The sequence below is a fragment of the Synchiropus splendidus genome, chromosome 11, assembly GCF_027744825.2.
Source record: "Synchiropus splendidus isolate RoL2022-P1 chromosome 11, RoL_Sspl_1.0, whole genome shotgun sequence".
In the NCBI taxonomy this organism is placed as follows: domain Eukaryota; kingdom Metazoa; phylum Chordata; class Actinopteri; order Syngnathiformes; family Callionymidae; genus Synchiropus; species Synchiropus splendidus.
The window spans coordinates 673,351-692,500 of NC_071344.1; the positions used below are offsets into that span (position 1 = coordinate 673,351).

General features: G+C 46.7%; 1 protein-coding gene across 1 annotated transcript; it reads left to right on the top strand.

Annotated features, from left to right (window-relative positions):
- Window positions 1–16,324: 16,324 nt before the first annotated feature.
- LOC128767397 (POU domain, class 3, transcription factor 4-like) lies at window positions 16,325–18,252 on the top strand. Its single transcript, XM_053879429.1, has one exon. The coding sequence runs from the start codon at window positions 16,345–16,347 to the stop codon at window positions 17,419–17,421; it is 1,077 nt and encodes a 358-aa protein (XP_053735404.1). The 5' UTR covers window positions 16,325–16,344; the 3' UTR covers window positions 17,422–18,252.
- The last annotated feature ends 898 nt before the right edge of the window (window positions 18,253–19,150 follow it).

Sequence of the window (19,150 nt, forward strand, 5' to 3'; positions counted from 1 at the left end):
AGTGATTATCCCAAATAAAGCTCATATTCTTTCAGAGGAGAAACTAAATTGCCAACATGTCGTCATCATCATTCATTCATGGCTCATGCTCTTGGTGATGTCCAACAAAACACAACCCCCCGCCAAGATCACCTTGATCACCTTGTACTGATAACCAGACGTTACCCGCCACATTCCTGGCTGTTTCTTCTCCTTCTACGACTGTGACCATCTCTGCCTCCTTCTAATGTGATACAGTCATTAGTATTCTGTGCAGGCATTAGGATGGAAAGCAGAGTGGCTGCCGAGAGGTGTCCTGAATCACATCACTCATATTCCACTAAGTGTGTGTGTGTGTGTCTGACGGAAGGGAAGAGAAGGAACCACATCCTACATGGCCGTCCAACCTCTCGGTGTTAGGTGGGTGAGCGCCACTGTGCATTGTTTATTTGCCACCTAACTGAGCTGTTGCGCCACCATTTGTCAGTTTCTCATGTCTGCTTGTGTGTGTGTGCGCGTGTGTGTTTCCACATATGCCAAGGTCAACTGCACTTCATCTCTCCTGGCTTGTGAATGCACGCCGCCTCTCTACAGGCTCGAATGCAGCAGCGGTGCCACACGAAAACACTGTCGAATGACAAACACAACATCACACTTTTCCGCCGTCTATACTTTCTACTCGATTATGACATAAAAAGCCTGCTAGGAATATAATTGATTCATTCTTTAAGCGTGCTTTATTAGAGGCACTTATGAAAAGGTGAATGTGTTCATTCATTTTAACTGAGATTAATGGCGCAGGAGGCTAATGAGCCTGTTTACACACCGTCCTTGCTGATGACGGCAACACAGCAACGGTTCATATTTCCTGACTGTTCGGGCACTCGCGTTGTTCCGACCTCAACAAGCTGATGAAATATATTCGAGCCCGGCACACGAGCTGCTAATTCAGCTGCCATATTGTGTGCTTAATAGACGTTTATTAACGGGTTATTGATATAAATTGTGGGCTTGGATGTGAGTTTAATATTTAGAAAATGGCAGTGTAGACACAGTATTTTTTTGTTTTTTTCATCAACAGTGGCTACAGATTGGTCAGAACGGCCATATCTAGCGTATCATCGGTGCTTCAACAGCTGTAACAGGAAAGAAAGTTGCTAGAGTTTATTAGCGTAGCACTGCATGCATCTCAGCCACCACCATGATGGTTTCATACCTGCATGATCCTCCTTCATCTCAGCACGATCCTCCCAGGGTGATGAAAACAGACAGGAGCGCAGTGTTTTGATGTCTGAACTCTTGGTGCTGTTGTCAGGACAACCTCATCTGAGACAGAGTGGAGCCTGAGACCAGGACTTTGAGAGTCCACTCTAAACCAAGGCCAATGAGGCCAAGGCCCAAACCAAACTGACTGAAGAGTTTGTACTATTTTATACTTTGAAAGAAAGAAAGAAATGTGTGTGGCAATATGACTGGACTAGACTCTGCATTCTCGCCCCTCTCATTGGTCTTCTTCTGGACTTGGGCTCATTCACTCAAAGTCTAGGTCTCCGTCTCTGTGAGCTCCGGTCTCGCACCGGATGAGGTGGTCTCAACACAACAAAGTCCATAACCACCAACAGGGGTCTAGAATAGACTCAGGTTTCAGGTCTGGAGAGGCAATGTGTGGTGCAAAAGGTTTTCACCCGGTACTCCCACCTCATCAGGGTGTGAAGACTCAACCCCTCCTCAATCCCATGGCGTGATGTATAGACGTTGGGAAAGCGGTCGATTGTGTCCGACGCTGACACCAAAGTCAACCTTCCACGTTGCGTGTTGACGTGTTGGGCTTTCAGTTGAAGCACATGTTCTGACTTCCAGCGTGTTGCCTTAACAGAGACAGAGGTTGGGTTTAGGTAAGCCATGGGATGGTGCTACCACCTTTGTCAATTGCTATTTATAGCTTCTCAAAGAGCCGAGCGTTTCAGTCACGGTGGCTCTGCTCCTTACTGAGCTCACTTTCCCAAGGTCAGTATATTGCACCATGGGAGTGAGGATGGCTTGGAAGAGTGCAAAGACTGTGCTTCAATAGTCAGTTCTCAGGGGAACTTTTCATAAATGACAAGATCAGAAATGACACCAACCAATCACGGAGTAGAGTGGGCTGGTCACGTGACCAACTCCAGAAAAAAAGGTGCTTCATAAAACACAACTTAAAACACTCTGAGTGAAAGTTTGTTTTCGGTGATAACTTGGATCAGGTCACTGCTCGGCACGTGACTTGATGTTAGCTTGTTTTGACTTCCACATTATTCTGATCAGACACAAGAAACTTCTGTTGTGTATTTTTCATCATGGATCACCATCAACAGAGACGATCACTTGGCAGCACAACATCTTTCTTTCAGGAGACAGAGACAGGAGGATGAAAAGTTCTTTAGTCATGTGTGACCACTTTGTCTTTGTTGTGTACTGCACAAAAATATACCCCACGTTTATGCACTTAATACGTGTCACATGCTCCAATGCCATATCAGCACCTCTGACACTGAACCACCACGACTGATCTTGCTTGGATTCGTCTCCATTTTGTGAGAAGTTGTGTCATTCATCACAAGCCAATCGGACATTCAACTTTCACACTTGAAATAAACGTGATGAATGTGGAGAACGGAGGCGAAGGAATCGGTGGCAGAGTGATATTGGAGCTAATTCTTGCTTGCTGTGAAGATTCATCACCATTTGGATGTCTGAACTCTTCGGCTAAACAGAATGACTGACGTTAAAGTGACGAATGAGAGAGTTCCTCATGCAAAATGACGTCTGCTAGTGACCCTAGCTAGTGGTTCAATTTCCGTTCTTGGACTGAGGTCAGCAGCTACTTTTTTTATCCCCTGAAGAGAGAAGGGCCGAGTCCAACAGCAACAGGGTGGAGGCCGGCGTGTGGGGAAATATGCAGATATAGGTTTGATGAGTCAATGCTGCGAGAGCCGCGGAACACACTGGTGCACACTGACGTGTACAGATGAGAAAACTCTGACATCAGATCAGCAGCCGCTTCTTAGTCTGGGCCGTCACATGGTCCAGGGTAGCAGATGACAGCTCGGTGAAACACAACGAACGAAAGATTTGGAGAACAGCAGCAACTTCTGGGTTGTTTCTGTCAAGCGTTTACACCACCAACAGCTCAATAAGGATCTTTGTAGTCGGAATGCAAACACTTCGGTTACGTCTCACGGCAGTCATCTCTCCTCAGACCAGAGCCACGTAGTGAAACATGCTGTATGGAAGACTGTGGTGTCGCGAAGCCCCACAACAGTCACACGGAGTCTTCAGGATCTTCTGTACGACGTTCGTGGTTATACCACTGTTGGCCCCCACGATGACAAGTCGCCATGTGGAATCGCACGTCATTTACTCATGGAAGAGAATTTCAGCGTGAGGTTTGGCTCGTCAACTACCAGATGCAGTGGAGGAATTCCTCTGTCTGCTTATTGCAGGACTTTGAAATAGGAACTTGAATGGTTGGATGACTTGTAGTTGGTTTTGGTTTATATACATACATGCATATATATAGTTGTATATACATGTACGTATGTATATATATCAGTGCTGTCAGTTGATAAAAAAATGAATCGAATTAATTGCAGGATTTTGTAATTCATTAATAGAATTCATCGCATTTTTATGTCATATCTGCTAAAGGTCTCCTGATGAAGAGTTTGAGTAGTGCATGACTGATCGATTGAATACAGTGAGAAGAGAAGATCTGAAATCCAACGTGTTATTGGTGAACTGTGCTTCACCACTGAACTCCAAAAGTAAAGGTCGAGCACATCCGCAGAGCAGTGAGGCCAGCTGCATGGTTCAAGGATGTCAGACAAATACAGCGCTTCAGTCAAAGAAATACAATTCTGAAACGAAATAAGGCTGTCTCAAATAGACACTTGAGCGCAATATAGCAATTCCAAAATGAGTAACAGAAGTATAACACGCCTCTATGGGTCCTTCAATGGGCCAAAATTCAAATGCGGAAGCATTGGCTGGCCACCGTTGATACTCACAATTAATTGCGTTACATTTTTTTAACGTGGCGTAAATAATTAATCGAATGAATGCGTTAAAATGACAGCGCTAATATTATATATACATACACACACACACACTGATTTATCCTTGTGAAACTGAGTTTGTTTGACCACCATGTCTTCAACTGAAAGGGGAAAAAGTGAAGGTTTGTTGTCTCCAATATCTCCTCTGAAGGTAACCGGATTTTCAATTCAAGCAAAGTAAAAGAAAGAATGCATTTGTCTAATAGCCATGATTGATTCCCCCCCCCCTCTCTCAGATTATTTCCCAGCAGCGAATGGTTTTAAACAATGAAGCAAAGATCTGCGCCGGCCACATGGCTGCCGTCGTAATGATGCCTGTGTGAAACAGTCACTGTTATTGATGCTTTGTTTTGTCACCACAACAATGTCTCCTCCGCCGTGTCTTCAATCCCAAAAACGTGTTGTACTTTCTTTACAGTAAATGGACTGTAACAGACTTCGGTTAACGTTTCCTGACAGCCTGCAGCGTAATGACGCTCCCAAAAGCTCACTCCCTCCACACATAAAAAAAAAAAAAAGAGAACATGAATTTTCTTTGGCAGACTTGCCAGAATATTACCACCACAAATATCACAAAAAAGCAAAGGGATGCTGTGCCCAGGTCGACTGAGGGATGAAAAAGGAAATGTGCGCGACAGGATGAGGGGGGAGTGTGTGTGTGTGTGTGTGTGTGTGTGTGTGCTTGCATTAAAACAGGGGATTTTCTTGTCAGAGTAGCAGGGAAGGGGATTAGTTTAGGATCTGACTGAGACAGAGGAGCGCAGGGCTGATGACTTTAGCCACATAAAGAGATGACTGAGCAAATATGTGCTGCATACATCAATATCAGCAGTCTGCACATTATAGACACGCCCCACCGAGCTAAACACATCCCGTGCACAACCGCCCGCCAGCATTTCTTTGTTTATGCACCAGTGCAGAGGGGGAAATTAATATCAGTGAATTCAATCCGCTCCTATGGAAGACGGTTATGCTTCCCTAAACCTCAGACTTCATGCCAAAACAGATGACACACACACACACACACACACACGCGGCGGTGAAAGACAGCCACTAAAATAACCTCTGTTCCAGCTGGTGGACTGCTGAGGCTCCTGCTGGGCTGTTTTAATGGAGAAAATTAGCCAAGCAGAAAGGTGGATCCTGTTTGTTATGCTTGACTGTCCCTCTTCCACTCACTCGGCCAAGGAAGCATCCTCTGTTGTGCTCTCTCCCTCGCTCGCTCTCTCTCCTCCTCCTCCTCTGCTCTCCTGACACTCGGTATCTGCAGCAGCTGCTGCCGCCTTCACACATCTCGCCTCACCTGCCTCCTCATCCTCCGCCAGATACAGGACGACCCCTATATATCTCACGCGCACACATAGGTGACGGGTTATAGTCCCTCCAGTGGGGGCATGATTTAGCGCCCTCACTGACCTGCTTCCACAGACAGCAAAACTGAAATCCAACGGCGATTCAAGTTCCACTTTTATTTACACACACCTGCGGAAGAGGCTTATTCCTTTTCTGAAAGAGGCTGTCGGCTCGATTCTGACTGTGCGCTTGCATCAGTCTACGGCGTTTTAAGGCTTAGAGCGGCAAAAGTATGTTCAAATGTTGTCACAGCAGCAAATTTGAACGCAGCCGACAGGTGGATACGATATACTGCAGCTATGGGGAGAAACTCACTTTGCAAGACCACTCCCAGAGCAGCATCGATGATTTATTGATCTGTGCTCTGCTTGCCTTTGGAATGATTCCTCGCTTCATCGAAAAGTGGTCTACTGGAAAAGCAACCTAACAAACTGTCCAATAAGAGTGGAACATTCCGTCCCTCTCACGCAGCAGCGTCCTGCTCAGCAGCTCCTGAGAACTGTGAAAACTATCGTCACAGTGTGTGGGACACAGCAGCTCCACCTGCCCATGAGCCACGCCTTCGTGTCTCCTTCCACAAAGAAGACGCTCTCTCTGGAGTCACCGTTGACAAGGGGCGCAGTTGTTTGATGACACCGATTATGGGGAAAACATCTGCATTACAGTGTCTCTTGTTGAGTTTATAACAACGGTGGACCGTTCCTGCAGGCCACGTCAGGGTTTCCGCCAGGATTGTTAAAAACATGTTATCAGTTGTCTGCTTGTTTCGATGTTTCCACGTCATGTTTGATCACATGAGATGTCTTTTATAAAAAGAGATCATTTTTCTGAAGGCATGAGCCGTGGTGCTGCGCCACACACGTTCATATCTAGCTGAAGCTCTGCGCGCCATTTCCTGGTTCTTCAGCAGGTGAGAAATCCACCTGGTTTGTTTGTCTTCACATCTTGTTTTTTTTTTTCCAGTCAACAGAGTTCATAGCATGAAAGAGATCATTATGCAGGTTTTCCAGGTGTCAGAAGTAGGATGGGGTTGCAACATGTAAAGCTGAGCAGCACAGCGCGAAGACGGACAGGTTTCGAGCGAAGGCTTCACAAGAAGGACAACCCAGACGGGTTAAGGAATCTGAGGGAGCCCCGTCGGAATGTCAGGGTCTGTTTGCGGGTTGCTGTCCTCGGGTTGGGACAGACATTCTGCACATCAAGTGGTGTCGAAAGTGGGAGTGTCAAGAGAGGCGGAGCATTGGCACGGGGTGGGTTTCATGATCTAAACACAAGAATGACCCATAATAACACTCCCCAATGAATTTTCCTTTTTTGTTGATCGTGGAGGGATTTAGGATGTTGCATTAACAACAAAGTATTATTGCATAATTCAAACATGGCACTTGACGCAGAGGCCAAGAGCGACCCTCAGATTTTCGGTCATGTGCTTGAGAGATCTACGAATGCAGAAGGCTCAGCGGCAACACAAACAGCCGCCGCAGTGGAGTCACCTCCACTCCGTCGCTCAAGTATTTTTAGCATCACCTCCTTATCTTGTTTACTTCAACCTGCTTCTGCCGCCCCAGCAACGTGCATCCCACCGACAGGAGAGAGTAGCAACCAAAAAACAGGAAACAAACGAGGCGTCGGTGTGAATGGAGAGAAAGTGAGAGGTGAGAGTGTGTTGAGGGATGAGAGAGGATATGCAGAGGAGTGAAAAGCCTCTTTGTTCTGGATACCCTTGAGACAGCTGACATCGCCACAATAAGACCTTCTTTCACTGTGAAAGAGAGGGAGGCTGAGCTGAAGAGAGCTGGAAGAAACCGAGTGGGGTTAGCGATTTTGGGGCGCTGAGATGCCACTGACAGTGGCCATAAATGATTGAGGTGGTTTGCAACATGTGCTCGGAGCCTCTCCGACAACAATCACTGAAACATTTGATGGTTATCAGAGAGAGATGCAAACATGCTGCAACTGCTTCTTCTGGAGTTTTCGAGACTGAAAATATTGTCGTGTCAACACTTGTTTTTCATGGACTCCACCGAGAGCTATTTTGGTTCCTTATGATGTCAGGAACACAAACTGGCCGTCCTGCGCGGGAAACTCAAAAACCAGACGTGTATTGGAACAGACCGACCGGCTTGGATCAGTGAGGCATTTTGAGGCGTGTGCTCTTTGTAGCAATTGGATTTGGTTTGAATTCTAATTTTAATTTGTCTTCTACATGACGGCATAAATACATATAAATATCGATCAATAAAATAAGGCATTCCCAAACATATTTGTGTGATTCTATGGTTGGTTGCTTGGCGTGTTGACACTAAGTCATGATAATTGTGTTGCGGTGTTGATGGCACTGAAGCTGAGCGTGAACTCATGATCAGTGGCAAATGAATCCAACATTGTCTGTCTGTTCTAAATACAACTTAGCAAGGTAGACCTTATCAACATCAGAGGGACCATTCATGTCTGCCATGTGATGTTGCTGAGGAGATTCTGAAGATACTGTTGCTGACGGTATCTTCTCATGTCGGCTTGTGTTTGCGTGAGGGAAGCATTGTTGGCCGCTCCGGTGTTCACACCATCTTCCTCTAGGGTTCATTTAGACCCGATACAACATGAGTGATTCATATTACTCCTCTTTTGTGGGATTAGGTGACATTGAAAATTGTCATCCATTGACAGCCCTTTCATTCAAGCTCCTGAGGTGACTTTTTTATCTCATTCCTGATGAACAAAAAGTAAGTGACTGATAACATTCAATGAACAAAACAATTAGCATTTTGTCATTCATCGCAAAATTCACCAATAATTTTTAAGCCATCAATTTAAAGGCGGTAAAATAATACAGTACTCATACCAATTGACCTAATTTGTAACTTTATTTGCGGTACGACTTTTAAAATACTGGAACGGACTGAAGAGTTTATGAACACGCACCGCCATGTTGGTTGGCTCAAGTGTCATGAAAGCATTTTGCCATAATTTGCGTTGTTCCGGTTCACTTGTGTGTGTCTTTCTTTGTCTTCCACTCTCCCTCACCACGACGGAACGTTCTCCAGCTCACCGCACGGGAGCCACGACTACCTGGGTCGGAGTAGCACCTCACACATGACTGAAACACACACGCTCCAAGTGACCGTCAGGTACTTCAGTGGTGCAGTGGAGCCATCCGTTGGTAGTCCTCCAACGCAGCACACCGATGACCCCACTGCCTGCCCTTGTCACTTCAGATTTCTAAAACTATAAGACATGTAGTCTTCAATAAAACAGGAGGTGATCTGAGTACTGCCTCAGTACTGAACACAAAAGTCCACAAGCTCAAAATGACATTTCCTTTCCAAGGCACACATCACTTGAGACCCACTCTCCTCTTCAGAGTTCCTGCCCACATGGGGCTGAGGGGTCTCTCAGACCATCGCTCAGGTCCAAGCCAAACACACACACACACACACACACACTGGCAGAAGACCGCACCAGGAGGGGTCCATTCCTCTCAGATCGGCGGGTCTCTGGATAAACATATTGTTCTGGATTAAATGTTTCCCATATTTGTTATTCTTCCCTTCGAGACTCCAGGTGGAGTTGGTACCAAACCAAAAATCATATCTGCATTCCTTTGAACCGGCGAGCGGGCCAAGGGAATGTTAGCAAATGGGAATGAGAATTCCCTTTCGAGGGAGAACAGCATGCGTGCGGATTCCTCCCTCGGCCTAGTTTCTAGATGAGCCACAAAGACGGGAAGTGGTTAGCTCTGCATTCGTATTATTGTGCACCACTCTCCACAACAGTGGTGTGTCTGACAAGATGGAAGGTGAAACCTCGACTCCACAGACAACCTGAATCGAAGTGGCTGCATTGGTTCAATGTTGCACCTTTGAGTGCCAAGTCCTGAGCCCCGTTCGTATGCTGGAGCAGGCCAGTGATGATGCCAGTGCAAACTGACCCTGGATCACATTTACAATTTCACCAGTCAAGTATGAACGTTTGTGCCTGGCAATGAAAAAGTCAAATGTCTGGCTCGCGGCCCAATATCTCACCCTGGTCAGGTTCCATGTGCCCTTCAGCGTCTGCCGCACGTGAGGCTCGCCAGGCCTGTCAACTGCTCACTGTCAAACACACAAAGTTCCTACAGCGACTCATGGAAAAACAATGAAATGCCACGTTTGCTCTCCCTGACACAATGCCGTCCATCACAGGACAATCCCACCAAGAGGAGCATCTTAAGGACAATGCTGTGCTAATACAGCGAATACAAGTTTGCCGTGTTTAAGATGGACACACACAATGTTTGGTTTTGCCTAAACATAAGCCAGTCTTAAGAGCAAAACTAAAATATATTTTTTTGTGACACTTGTATCATAGTACCAGGATATATCGTGACACTGCGATACAGAAAATGTCGCGATACTGTATTGATATATTTGCTGGAATGTTGTGATACTTGATTGTTTGATATTGTCCCTACATTTTAAGTCGGCTATATTGATAGTTAATACACAAATACTGAGATATGGTGCTCATCCTGTCTTTAATCCGCATACCATTACACTGGAGTTATTTTGTCGACGAAGGCAGCTGTTCATTCCACTGTTGAACTGTGTCGTGTAACTGAAAGTCGAACCGGACTGAGATTAGAACGATACACCTTCATGTTTCATGTTCACAATATTGTATTGTAGCATTATGATTATTGTTATTTTTCCCCAGAAAATGATGGCTGTAAACAAATATTATATCTCTATTATTGCTGCTATTGAATCGACTCTAAATTCAGCATTTATTCCATGACACATTGTTATACAGTTACTTCTGTGTCATATCATCTAAAATATGTATTTTGTGAGGTCATATCTGCTGGTTTTTATTTGGAATTAATACCACTAAAAAACAGCACAGGAATCATAACACAGGTTGTACGTCTATATCCAGTTGCCAAGCTCTGGGCTGCGGTAAACAAAGGTGAGTACTTGTGGGTATACGTGTGTTCAGAAGTGAAATCTCAGTTTGTACAGGACAGACCGGATTCACTTGTCAGAGAGCAGCAACGAGGGCACAGCCCCAACGATTCCTTCATGAATGGTTCACGTTGAGATGATGAATAGTTGATGACTTGGAGAATCATTTTCTTGACCAGACAGCTTCACTAGTGGAGAACAGAGGTTGGACAGCAGTTGAGAAAAAAGCTAGCATGCGACGCGACGCCTGAATGTTCCTATGTATGACGCTAGACGTGTCAGAGAGGAAGAAAGTGAGGTTGTCATTGGAGAAAGCACAAGAGCAGAAACGTGAAGGAGTTTGGAGGCCAGATGGTTTGGACACGTGGAGAGGAGAGGCAGCGCTGTCCATGTTTGCTCGCCACCGTCACCTGTCACTTGGATGACATGGAAATATATTCAAGAGAGATGAAGCAGATCACACCTGGTCGCCGTTCACCTTTAATCACTAATGTATTAAATCATGTTATGGTGTCCAAAATTAGAAGTCAGCACATGCTGGCGTGACGACTGTGTCAGAAAAGGAAGCTCGATGTGATGCTCAGCAGCGCTCAGACGTCATGCATACTAATGGCAGCTGGAGCCGCGGCGGCGGCGGCGGCGGCGGCGGCGGCACACAATGGGCTGGGATCTGTAGCCCGGCCTTCTTCCTCTGCTGTTTATTTTCCTAAAGTGTGCACCGGCCTAACTTTGAGCAGCGGTGGGACGCGCCTTGTGGACAGAGCGTTCTCGCTGTGTTGCGTTTGATGTCTCCCTCTCTCTCTCTCTCTCTCATTATGGACCCTGGAGACGTTCCTAATGCATACTGGTGGTGCGTGGTTCTGATCTGCCTCTGCTGCTGGAGATTAATAGATGAGGCTGCGAGCACGCACGCACGCACGCACGCACGCACGCACGCACGCACGCACACACACACACAGTTACTGAGCCACAACTAGAGGTGTTTTCTAATCTGTATTAAAGTACAGCAGGAAAAAAAAACACCCTCATCTATCAAACCGCTTGATTGATGGCATTTGGTTGTTTTGAATATTTGATTTTAAACACAGTCACAGCTTAATAAAACATCTACTGGTGCAATTCATCATGGTTTATTGTACATTAACTGTGTGGAAGCTAGGAGAACTGGGTGTGCTTCAGTATTCTGGAGCTGTAGAGTGGAGGGGCAGGGGGGTCAGGAGGTGTGTGCGCGTGCGCGCGCGCGCGCGAAGGCAGCATGGCCAGTCCTCGAGGGCTCAGCAGGCTAATTAATAATGAATCCCAGAGAGTCTGTGTTTGAAATGCAGATGCGCGACTGTCGGCTCCGCCTGCTCCTTCAGATGGACCTGTGTGTGTGTGCGCGTGCGCAGGGGGACACACGTGCGTGTTGAAGGTAGTTTAGGCAGTTTGGGTTTGCCTCAGGGGGAAATCGTTGACGACTAAGAACTGGATGATGTCAAGGTCTTGGCTGCAGCTCCATCTCACCATCTATAGCTCTTCACAAGCTTCAACCATCAGGTCGTCACTGCACTCCACAGACAAGAGGAGTGGCGATGGAAGGAGAGGTGGAGAGCAACTGAAGAGTTTCCTTTGCTTTTGCATTGTTGCGGTGTGTGTGCGCGCGCGCGCGCGCTCAAGAGATGGTAATATATGTAGATTCTTTTAAGCAGCAGTGGCTCCTTCACTGGCACTGACAAAGAGTTCGAGCTGCTCTGCAAACAGCAAAACAACACCTGTGACACACGAGCGCGCGCACACACACGCACGCACGCACGCAAAGACAATAATCTCTCTGACAAACATTTACTCTGCTGAAGGAAAACATTTGGGTCAAAGTGTTTCACTTTCGTCCACCGATCTCATGTCTTTCACATGTGACGAACCTAAATTGATGTCTGTTTCATTCTTCCATGGAAATAATGCGGAGTTTGGCTGAGACACCAGTGTGACGCCATTCAAATGAACGTCAGTAAACTCCATGCAGTGCTTCACAAAATCACATGTTTAAAACGTTTAATCGCACAACAAATGATTTAAACAAACTGTTTTTTAATCCCTGTGTATATCCCTGAATTTTGCCAGCGACGTATACATTCTCATGGATTGTTTTCAAGCTTGTGGAGTTTTGACTTTCATTTTCTTATCGAACTCTGTATCGTTCGAACAGTACCCTGCACTTCAAAAAATGAAATCTATACGTTTGATACGTCTGGCCCTTCATGCTTCAATTGTATTCGTTGTATTATATAGATGAGTCATAGTTCCAAACAAACAGGACTCGGACTGAAGCATGGCCAATTATTCATCGTTATTTAGCTCAGTCCAACGAAAAACACACTCATTTTGATCTCTAAATATTTGTGTTTGAAACAAATATTGGACCCATGAATGGAGGCACCAACTTTAAAACCAATTTTAAATAGCAAGACAAAAACGTTTTTAGGCCACAGATATGGAGTTTGCATATTTCAATGTTTTGACACATAGAAATACTGGTGGATTTTTAAGTTGCTCCACATGAAGAGCGGCCTTTCTAACTTGAGCCTTTACATCACACTCAGTCGTGCACACGCACTCTCCAGACCACAAACAACAAACAGCTCATGAATACACATTTGCACAATTGAGCTGCTATTACTGTTCTGCCCAGTGTTTCCTCACATTCTCTTGTGGACAACCTCCACTCTCCTCCTCCAAGTTTCTGGGTTTTTTTTTAATGGTGAAAACAAAGCGCGCGTCAGTGGAACGATGAGAGACGAGCTGCGTGGGTGTTTTTGAGGCTTTAAACACGGTGTCATTGTCCTTCATCAGCCACGTCACGGGCTGCTGGGAGTATTGATTTGACTGTCCGGGAGAGTGGGAGCAAAGTGTCCGGCCTTCACGTTCACAGCGGGGCGCACTTGCTAACAACTCACCGTCTTATTCTGATCGTTGTTATGAGTTTGCGTATGTTGTTGAATTATCCAATACGCCATGACTGGAGTCGGTCTTAAAAGAGGTTTTTTTTCTCTCTCTCTCGCCAGGAAAGGCAGGAAAAGGGGTCTAGGAGGGAGACTGCAAAGGTCCTGACCCCCGTGACAGGTCCCACGCTGGGGCCCTCCTTGTCTCAATGTCAAGCTGCAGCCTCTTTATATAGGGTAAAAAAAATACAATGGAGCACGACTCCATCAGTTGTGACAAACGTTCGTTTTAAGTTCACAATGATTATAATACTACGATGTCATACGAAGTTAAACCAGGGAAATAGTATTTTATTGTCGTTAAAGCGATTACAAACCGATTTCACTGCAATAGGCGTTTAAAGGGCACTTTTTTTTAGTTACAACAATATATAATGTATGTACACATATACTGCCTTTGTTAATATCATCTGTTTACCATCAAAATCGGAGGAGAAGAACCAGCGTGGCGGCGGAAAGCTTCCCTCAGCTCCCGCCGAACAAACACAAACAAATAAAAGACAATAAAGTATCATTTTGCGGACAAAGAGGGGTAAATTCGGAGTGATTAGTTGCTCTTGTGGAGCAGGAACAGGGAGCTTGGTGTCGGCGCTGGAGCAGGAGGTGCAGCGGGCTCAATGGGCTCTTTATTGGAGCGTGGATTCGCCTTTTATTCACTTCGCTATGGAAACGCGCTCGACGGCGGAAAAATGTTGATGCGAATAAAAGGAATCGGCACAAGGAGAAGCATCTGTTACACTTAGAAACTTAGACTATGGAGGGACACACATCCCCCTCTCCAGCAGCAGAGCAAAAACACAACATTGCTTCCGTTTTTCACCGTTTGCGCGTCACGTTATATTAAAATGTGAATAAATAAATAAACAGTCGTAAGTAAACTAATAAATTAAAGACAAAAAAACACAGGAAGCAGTGAAGTGGACGCTTAGATACATTTAGATTTACTTTACTTTAAAACACAAAGCTGCACTTGGAGCAAACACGCGCACAAGCATGGCATTAAATTGAATCTATATATACGTATTATTCAGATTATTAAAGAAGGGAGCAGCGTGTAAAGCACAGATGGCCGTTTCTGTAACGCGATAGAGGAAAATAAAAAGTAAACGGGATAAGTGAGATTGATGGGGTTTCATCGGATGGTTTTCTCATTCGTGTTGCCTTGACTCGGTAATTATAGATATGAGCGAGTCACAGCAAAGGCATTTCTACAATCACAGTATTTTTTAAACTTATTTTGAGGGAGAAAAATACCTTTGGAAAGCAGTATACAATTTAAAAAAAAAACTGGGAAACAGTGAGCAAAAAAGACAGTTCAGAGTATCAACGAGAAAATATCCTTGGTTGGTCTTTACGAGCAGGTAGTGCAATGGGAAAGGAATAATTTAGTGATTTATTGTTCATTCATTTATTATAAGTTGTCATTCGGTAACATTCAAATTGATTTAAAGGTTTAAATCTTTAAAACAATCAAATCAGACGAGAGCAATATAATAGTCATGGGTTGGTCAAGAATCACCGGGACATATGTCGGATAGGAAACGAATCACCTCACAAACGCGATTGAGATTTTGGAAACCGACAGACACCATTCACGGTCTCGAGTCCCTCTTCAAACTTTGCTGCTCTTCAGTGTTGAATCCAACCAAACCATCCGAACAGACAGATGAGGCGTCGACACCACTGCGCTGACGCACCGACTCACGCCATCCAGAGGAGAGAGGGAGAGAGAGGAAAAAAAAGACGCGCCGCCACTGCAGCTCCACAGGCCGGTGCCGTCCAGCTCACCTCCAGGCCCCGGGCTCCGGCTCACCTGCTCCGGCCTGCCACTGTCCGCCGCCTCCTCCTCCTCGGCTCGATGCTCTTCAATGACTTTCTGCTGGCTGCTGCCTTCTTTTTATTTCTCCTCAATGTATGAAAATGTATGCAAATTTAAATCAAGCTTAACCTGGGAGTTGAGGCGACGCATTTAATGGCATTTCAGAGCCAGCGAGGGAGTAGCAGAGTCTCCTGGTGGCAAATGATCGCTCAGATGTGCAGAGAGGTGTTTGGAACAGAAGCCTGGGCACAAGTTCGCCTGCGTTGACTTGAGAGCAACATGAAAATAGGAAAATAGTCTCAGCGGAAAGTTGGGCAAAAGCAAAAACAACAACAACAACAACAGAGAACTGTGGTGAGGTTGACTCAGGGATCCATTTACAGGCCGATGAATCGTGTCGTTTATAACTACAACTTGGCCTGTCTGTTTGACTTGTTTTTCGTTTGGGAAACAAGGGCTTTTGGAGCTTAATACCACAGCAACAACAACCTTCTCATCAAGCGAGGTTGAATTGCACTAAAAGGTCAACAGTAGTGGTGGTTTACAGTGACGTGCGCGCTGTGACGCCCAGCGTGTGGCGGCATGTGCGAGTCTTGGATGGTGAGAAAAGAAACCCAATCGATTACCGGCTGAGACGCTTTTCTTTAATAGGTTCAACTGTTTTCTGCTAAGGTTTGCTTCTGCGTGGAAGGCCGAAACATACACTTGGGAGCGCGTTCCTCAGCGTGAACCCGCGCGTAACCGCGTGCCTAACGCTCTGTCCACCTGGACCCCAGGTTCGTGCGTGCTCCTCAATGAAGCCGCGGCACGTCTCCCAAATGCCTCCACGCTTTTAATCTCCTCCACGCGCGGTCAGGGGTGTCGGCGGCAGCAGTAAACTCCCGCGTAAATCACTTGGAAACTTTCATTAATAAACAGGAACTGCGCTCCGCGCGCACATTATTCCGCCGCCAGAGCCACTGGAGCAGCTCTGACTTCCGGTCGGATTGCTGGCGAGGCTTTCTTCGTGCCAGAGGCGGTCGATCCGCCGGGTGATTGGCGGAGCGGCGTCGGAGCGGCGCGCGTGATTGGAGCGGGGCGCCGTCATTCATCGACGCGCTGCTGCCGCTGCTGCTGCTGCCGAGACTCCAGAGAGGGAGATGTCAGAGGCTGAGCAGTAGTTCTGGTGGGCTCCAGCAGCCAGCATGGCCACAGCTGCCTCCAGCCCCTACACCCTGCTCAGCTCGAGCCCCATGATTCACCCGGACAGCCAGGCCATGCAGCCGGCGAGCCCCTACAGGGCTCACCAGAAGCTGCTGCAGAGCGACTACCTGCAGAGCAACGGGCACCCGCTCGGGCACCAGTGGGCAGTGAGCAATCTGTCGGAGGGCAGCCCCTGGTCGGCCTCGATGGAGCAGCAGCAGCAGGACATCAAGCCGGGCCGGGAAGACCTCCAGCTCATCCATCACCGCTCCCCGCACGTGGCGCACCATTCCCCGCATCACAACAGCCACCCCGGCGCCTGGGGGACTCAGGTGTCCCACAGCGCGTCCATCAACAGCGGACAGCAGATCAACATTTACTCCCAGACCGGATTCACTGTCAACGGCATGCTGGAGCACGGGGGGCTCACCCCGCCACCCAACCCCGCGGGGCAGAGCATGCACCCGGGCCTCAGGGACACGCTCAGCCCCGAGCACTGCAGCGACCTCGGCGGGCACCACTGCCACGACCACTCCGACGAGGAGACGCCTACCTCGGACGAGCTGGAGCACTTTGCCAAGCAGTTCAAGCAGAGACGGATCAAGCTGGGCTTCACGCAGGCGGACGTGGGCCTGGCTCTGGGAACTTTGTACGGCAACGTCTTCTCCCAGACCACCATCTGCAGGTTCGAGGCGCTGCAGCTGAGCTTTAAGAACATGTGCAAGCTGAAGCCGCTGCTGAACAAGTGGCTGGAGGAGGCGGACTCGAGCACCGGGAGCTCCAGCAGCATCGACAAGATCGCAGCCCAGGGCCGGAAGAGGAAGAAGAGGACCTCCATCGAGGTCAGCGTCAAGGGGGTTCTGGAGACGCACTTCCTCAAGTGTCCCAAACCGTCCGCGCAGGAGATCACCTCCCTGGCCGACTCGCTGCAGCTGGAGAAGGAGGTGGTGCGCGTTTGGTTCTGCAACCGGAGGCAGAAGGAGAAGCGCATGACCCCTCCGGGAGAGCCGGCGCCGCACGAGGGACCCTACTCGCACGGCGGGAGCGCCGGAGACGCGTCCTCGTGCCACGACCTCTGACGGCGCGAGGACACTCGGCTCCCGGACTCCCTCACCGCAGCACCTGCTCAGCCTTCGTCCTTCAGTCGTGGGGGCGTCTATCTCCACCTCACACTCACACTGACCTAGTGTCCCGGACGCCCTTTGAATATCGCCCCATCACGGATACAAGACAACGATGTGCCTAACACCCCGCCACGGCCTTTAGTTTCGGTCTCTCAGCCGCTTTCCGTAGGAATACACTTGTCTTTTTTCTTTTTTCTTTTTTTCCACATTTCTCTGGGGGATTTGCCGAAACTGCTGCGGAGTGAGCAGACAATAAGAGGGGCGCCACGCACCGGACGCCGTTTCCACGCGCCTCTGCCTCTTCACACTCTGCATTTGTAGCGTGGCTGTCGTTATGACCGCCGTTGTTTCGGCCTCTGCAAACACAGGCCCGTGCTCCAGTTGTCGATCACTGGGATGCGGAGAGGCCGCGCACTCGCTGTTCGTTCTTTATCCACGCGTTTATCTTGACCATATCAACTGTGGGGACGCGACACACCTGCCTATAAGTTGACTTCACTTCTGAGAGAAAGTTTTATAATATGACCTGTTCTTGGTTGATTTGCTATTTTTCCAATATTGTACAGTTTTATAAATATATTACCCCTTTTTGGAGTCATTAATTTAAAGAAGCGCTCTTTAGTTAACCATGCACTTGATTAGCATTGTACAAACAAACAAAAATATTTTCAGTGAGATTGAACTGTATCGGCGGTTTGATTCCAAATTTCGACGACAGCTCAAGCAATTATTTATTTTCAGTATAAAAGCTTGTATTATGTTTTGAAATAAACTATGTATGTTGTAATAAACAATTTCTTGATACATCTGCTCATTGTGCAAAAACGTATTATTATTATGATGATAAATGCACGAAAGAAGATAACGTTCAGAAGATGAATTAACCAGTCTGAACGGATTGAAAACAAGAATTTATATGATAATGAAGCTACAAATAACATTTCGCTGAAAAAGCACAGCTTCAGATTTACTAAGATATTGAATGCAAACAGAGCTAATTTTATATTTATCAATTTCGTTATAATATAATAATGGTGAGAGGAATTCGTCTTTGTTATTTTATTTTCTTTTTAACTGAAACAATAAGCATATCATCATTGCAGTTTTTAAAAATATGAAATATTGCACTTCATCCTCGAAGCTATCATGTTTGATTTTCAAAACTGCAATCTTAAGGTTTTAATGCATTATTATGAATATTATCATCCGTACAGAAGGGCCTCCTTGAATCACTGTGGTTCCAGAGTTTTATTTTTACATTTTTTAATGGCCCTGGAGTCCGTCGTGCTTCATGAGCTGCAACCTCGAAGTCATCTGTGTTTTCAGTGTTGTGTCATGAAGGTTGGTTTGGAAAATATGACCTTGAAATGGCACAAGTTTGACGCTGATGTAATTGGGAAACAAAAGAATGGTGTCTACATGGCTCTATAACCTGCTACTGAGGGCGTCAGAGGAGAGGAAGTGTTTTTAATTAAAACAAACAACCCAAAATGGTGGCGTGACCAAATCTGAGGTGATAGTCGTGTGTTTGATTTCAGCCAGCATGAAACGGTAATGCATTATCGCCCCCAAACAAAAGGCCAGCAGGTGAAAAATGCAGCTGGCTTCAGAGGAGCCACCACACCGACAAGCACACCGCCGTCCTCACCTTCAACGTTCAGTTGTCAATAACCATGAGACTCTC

Bases quoted from the DNA above. Each gene is read 5' to 3' on its own strand.
- LOC128767397 (XM_053879429.1), top strand. From the start codon at position 16,345: ATGGCCACAGCTGCCTCCAGCCCCTACACCCTGCTCAGCTCGAGCCCC.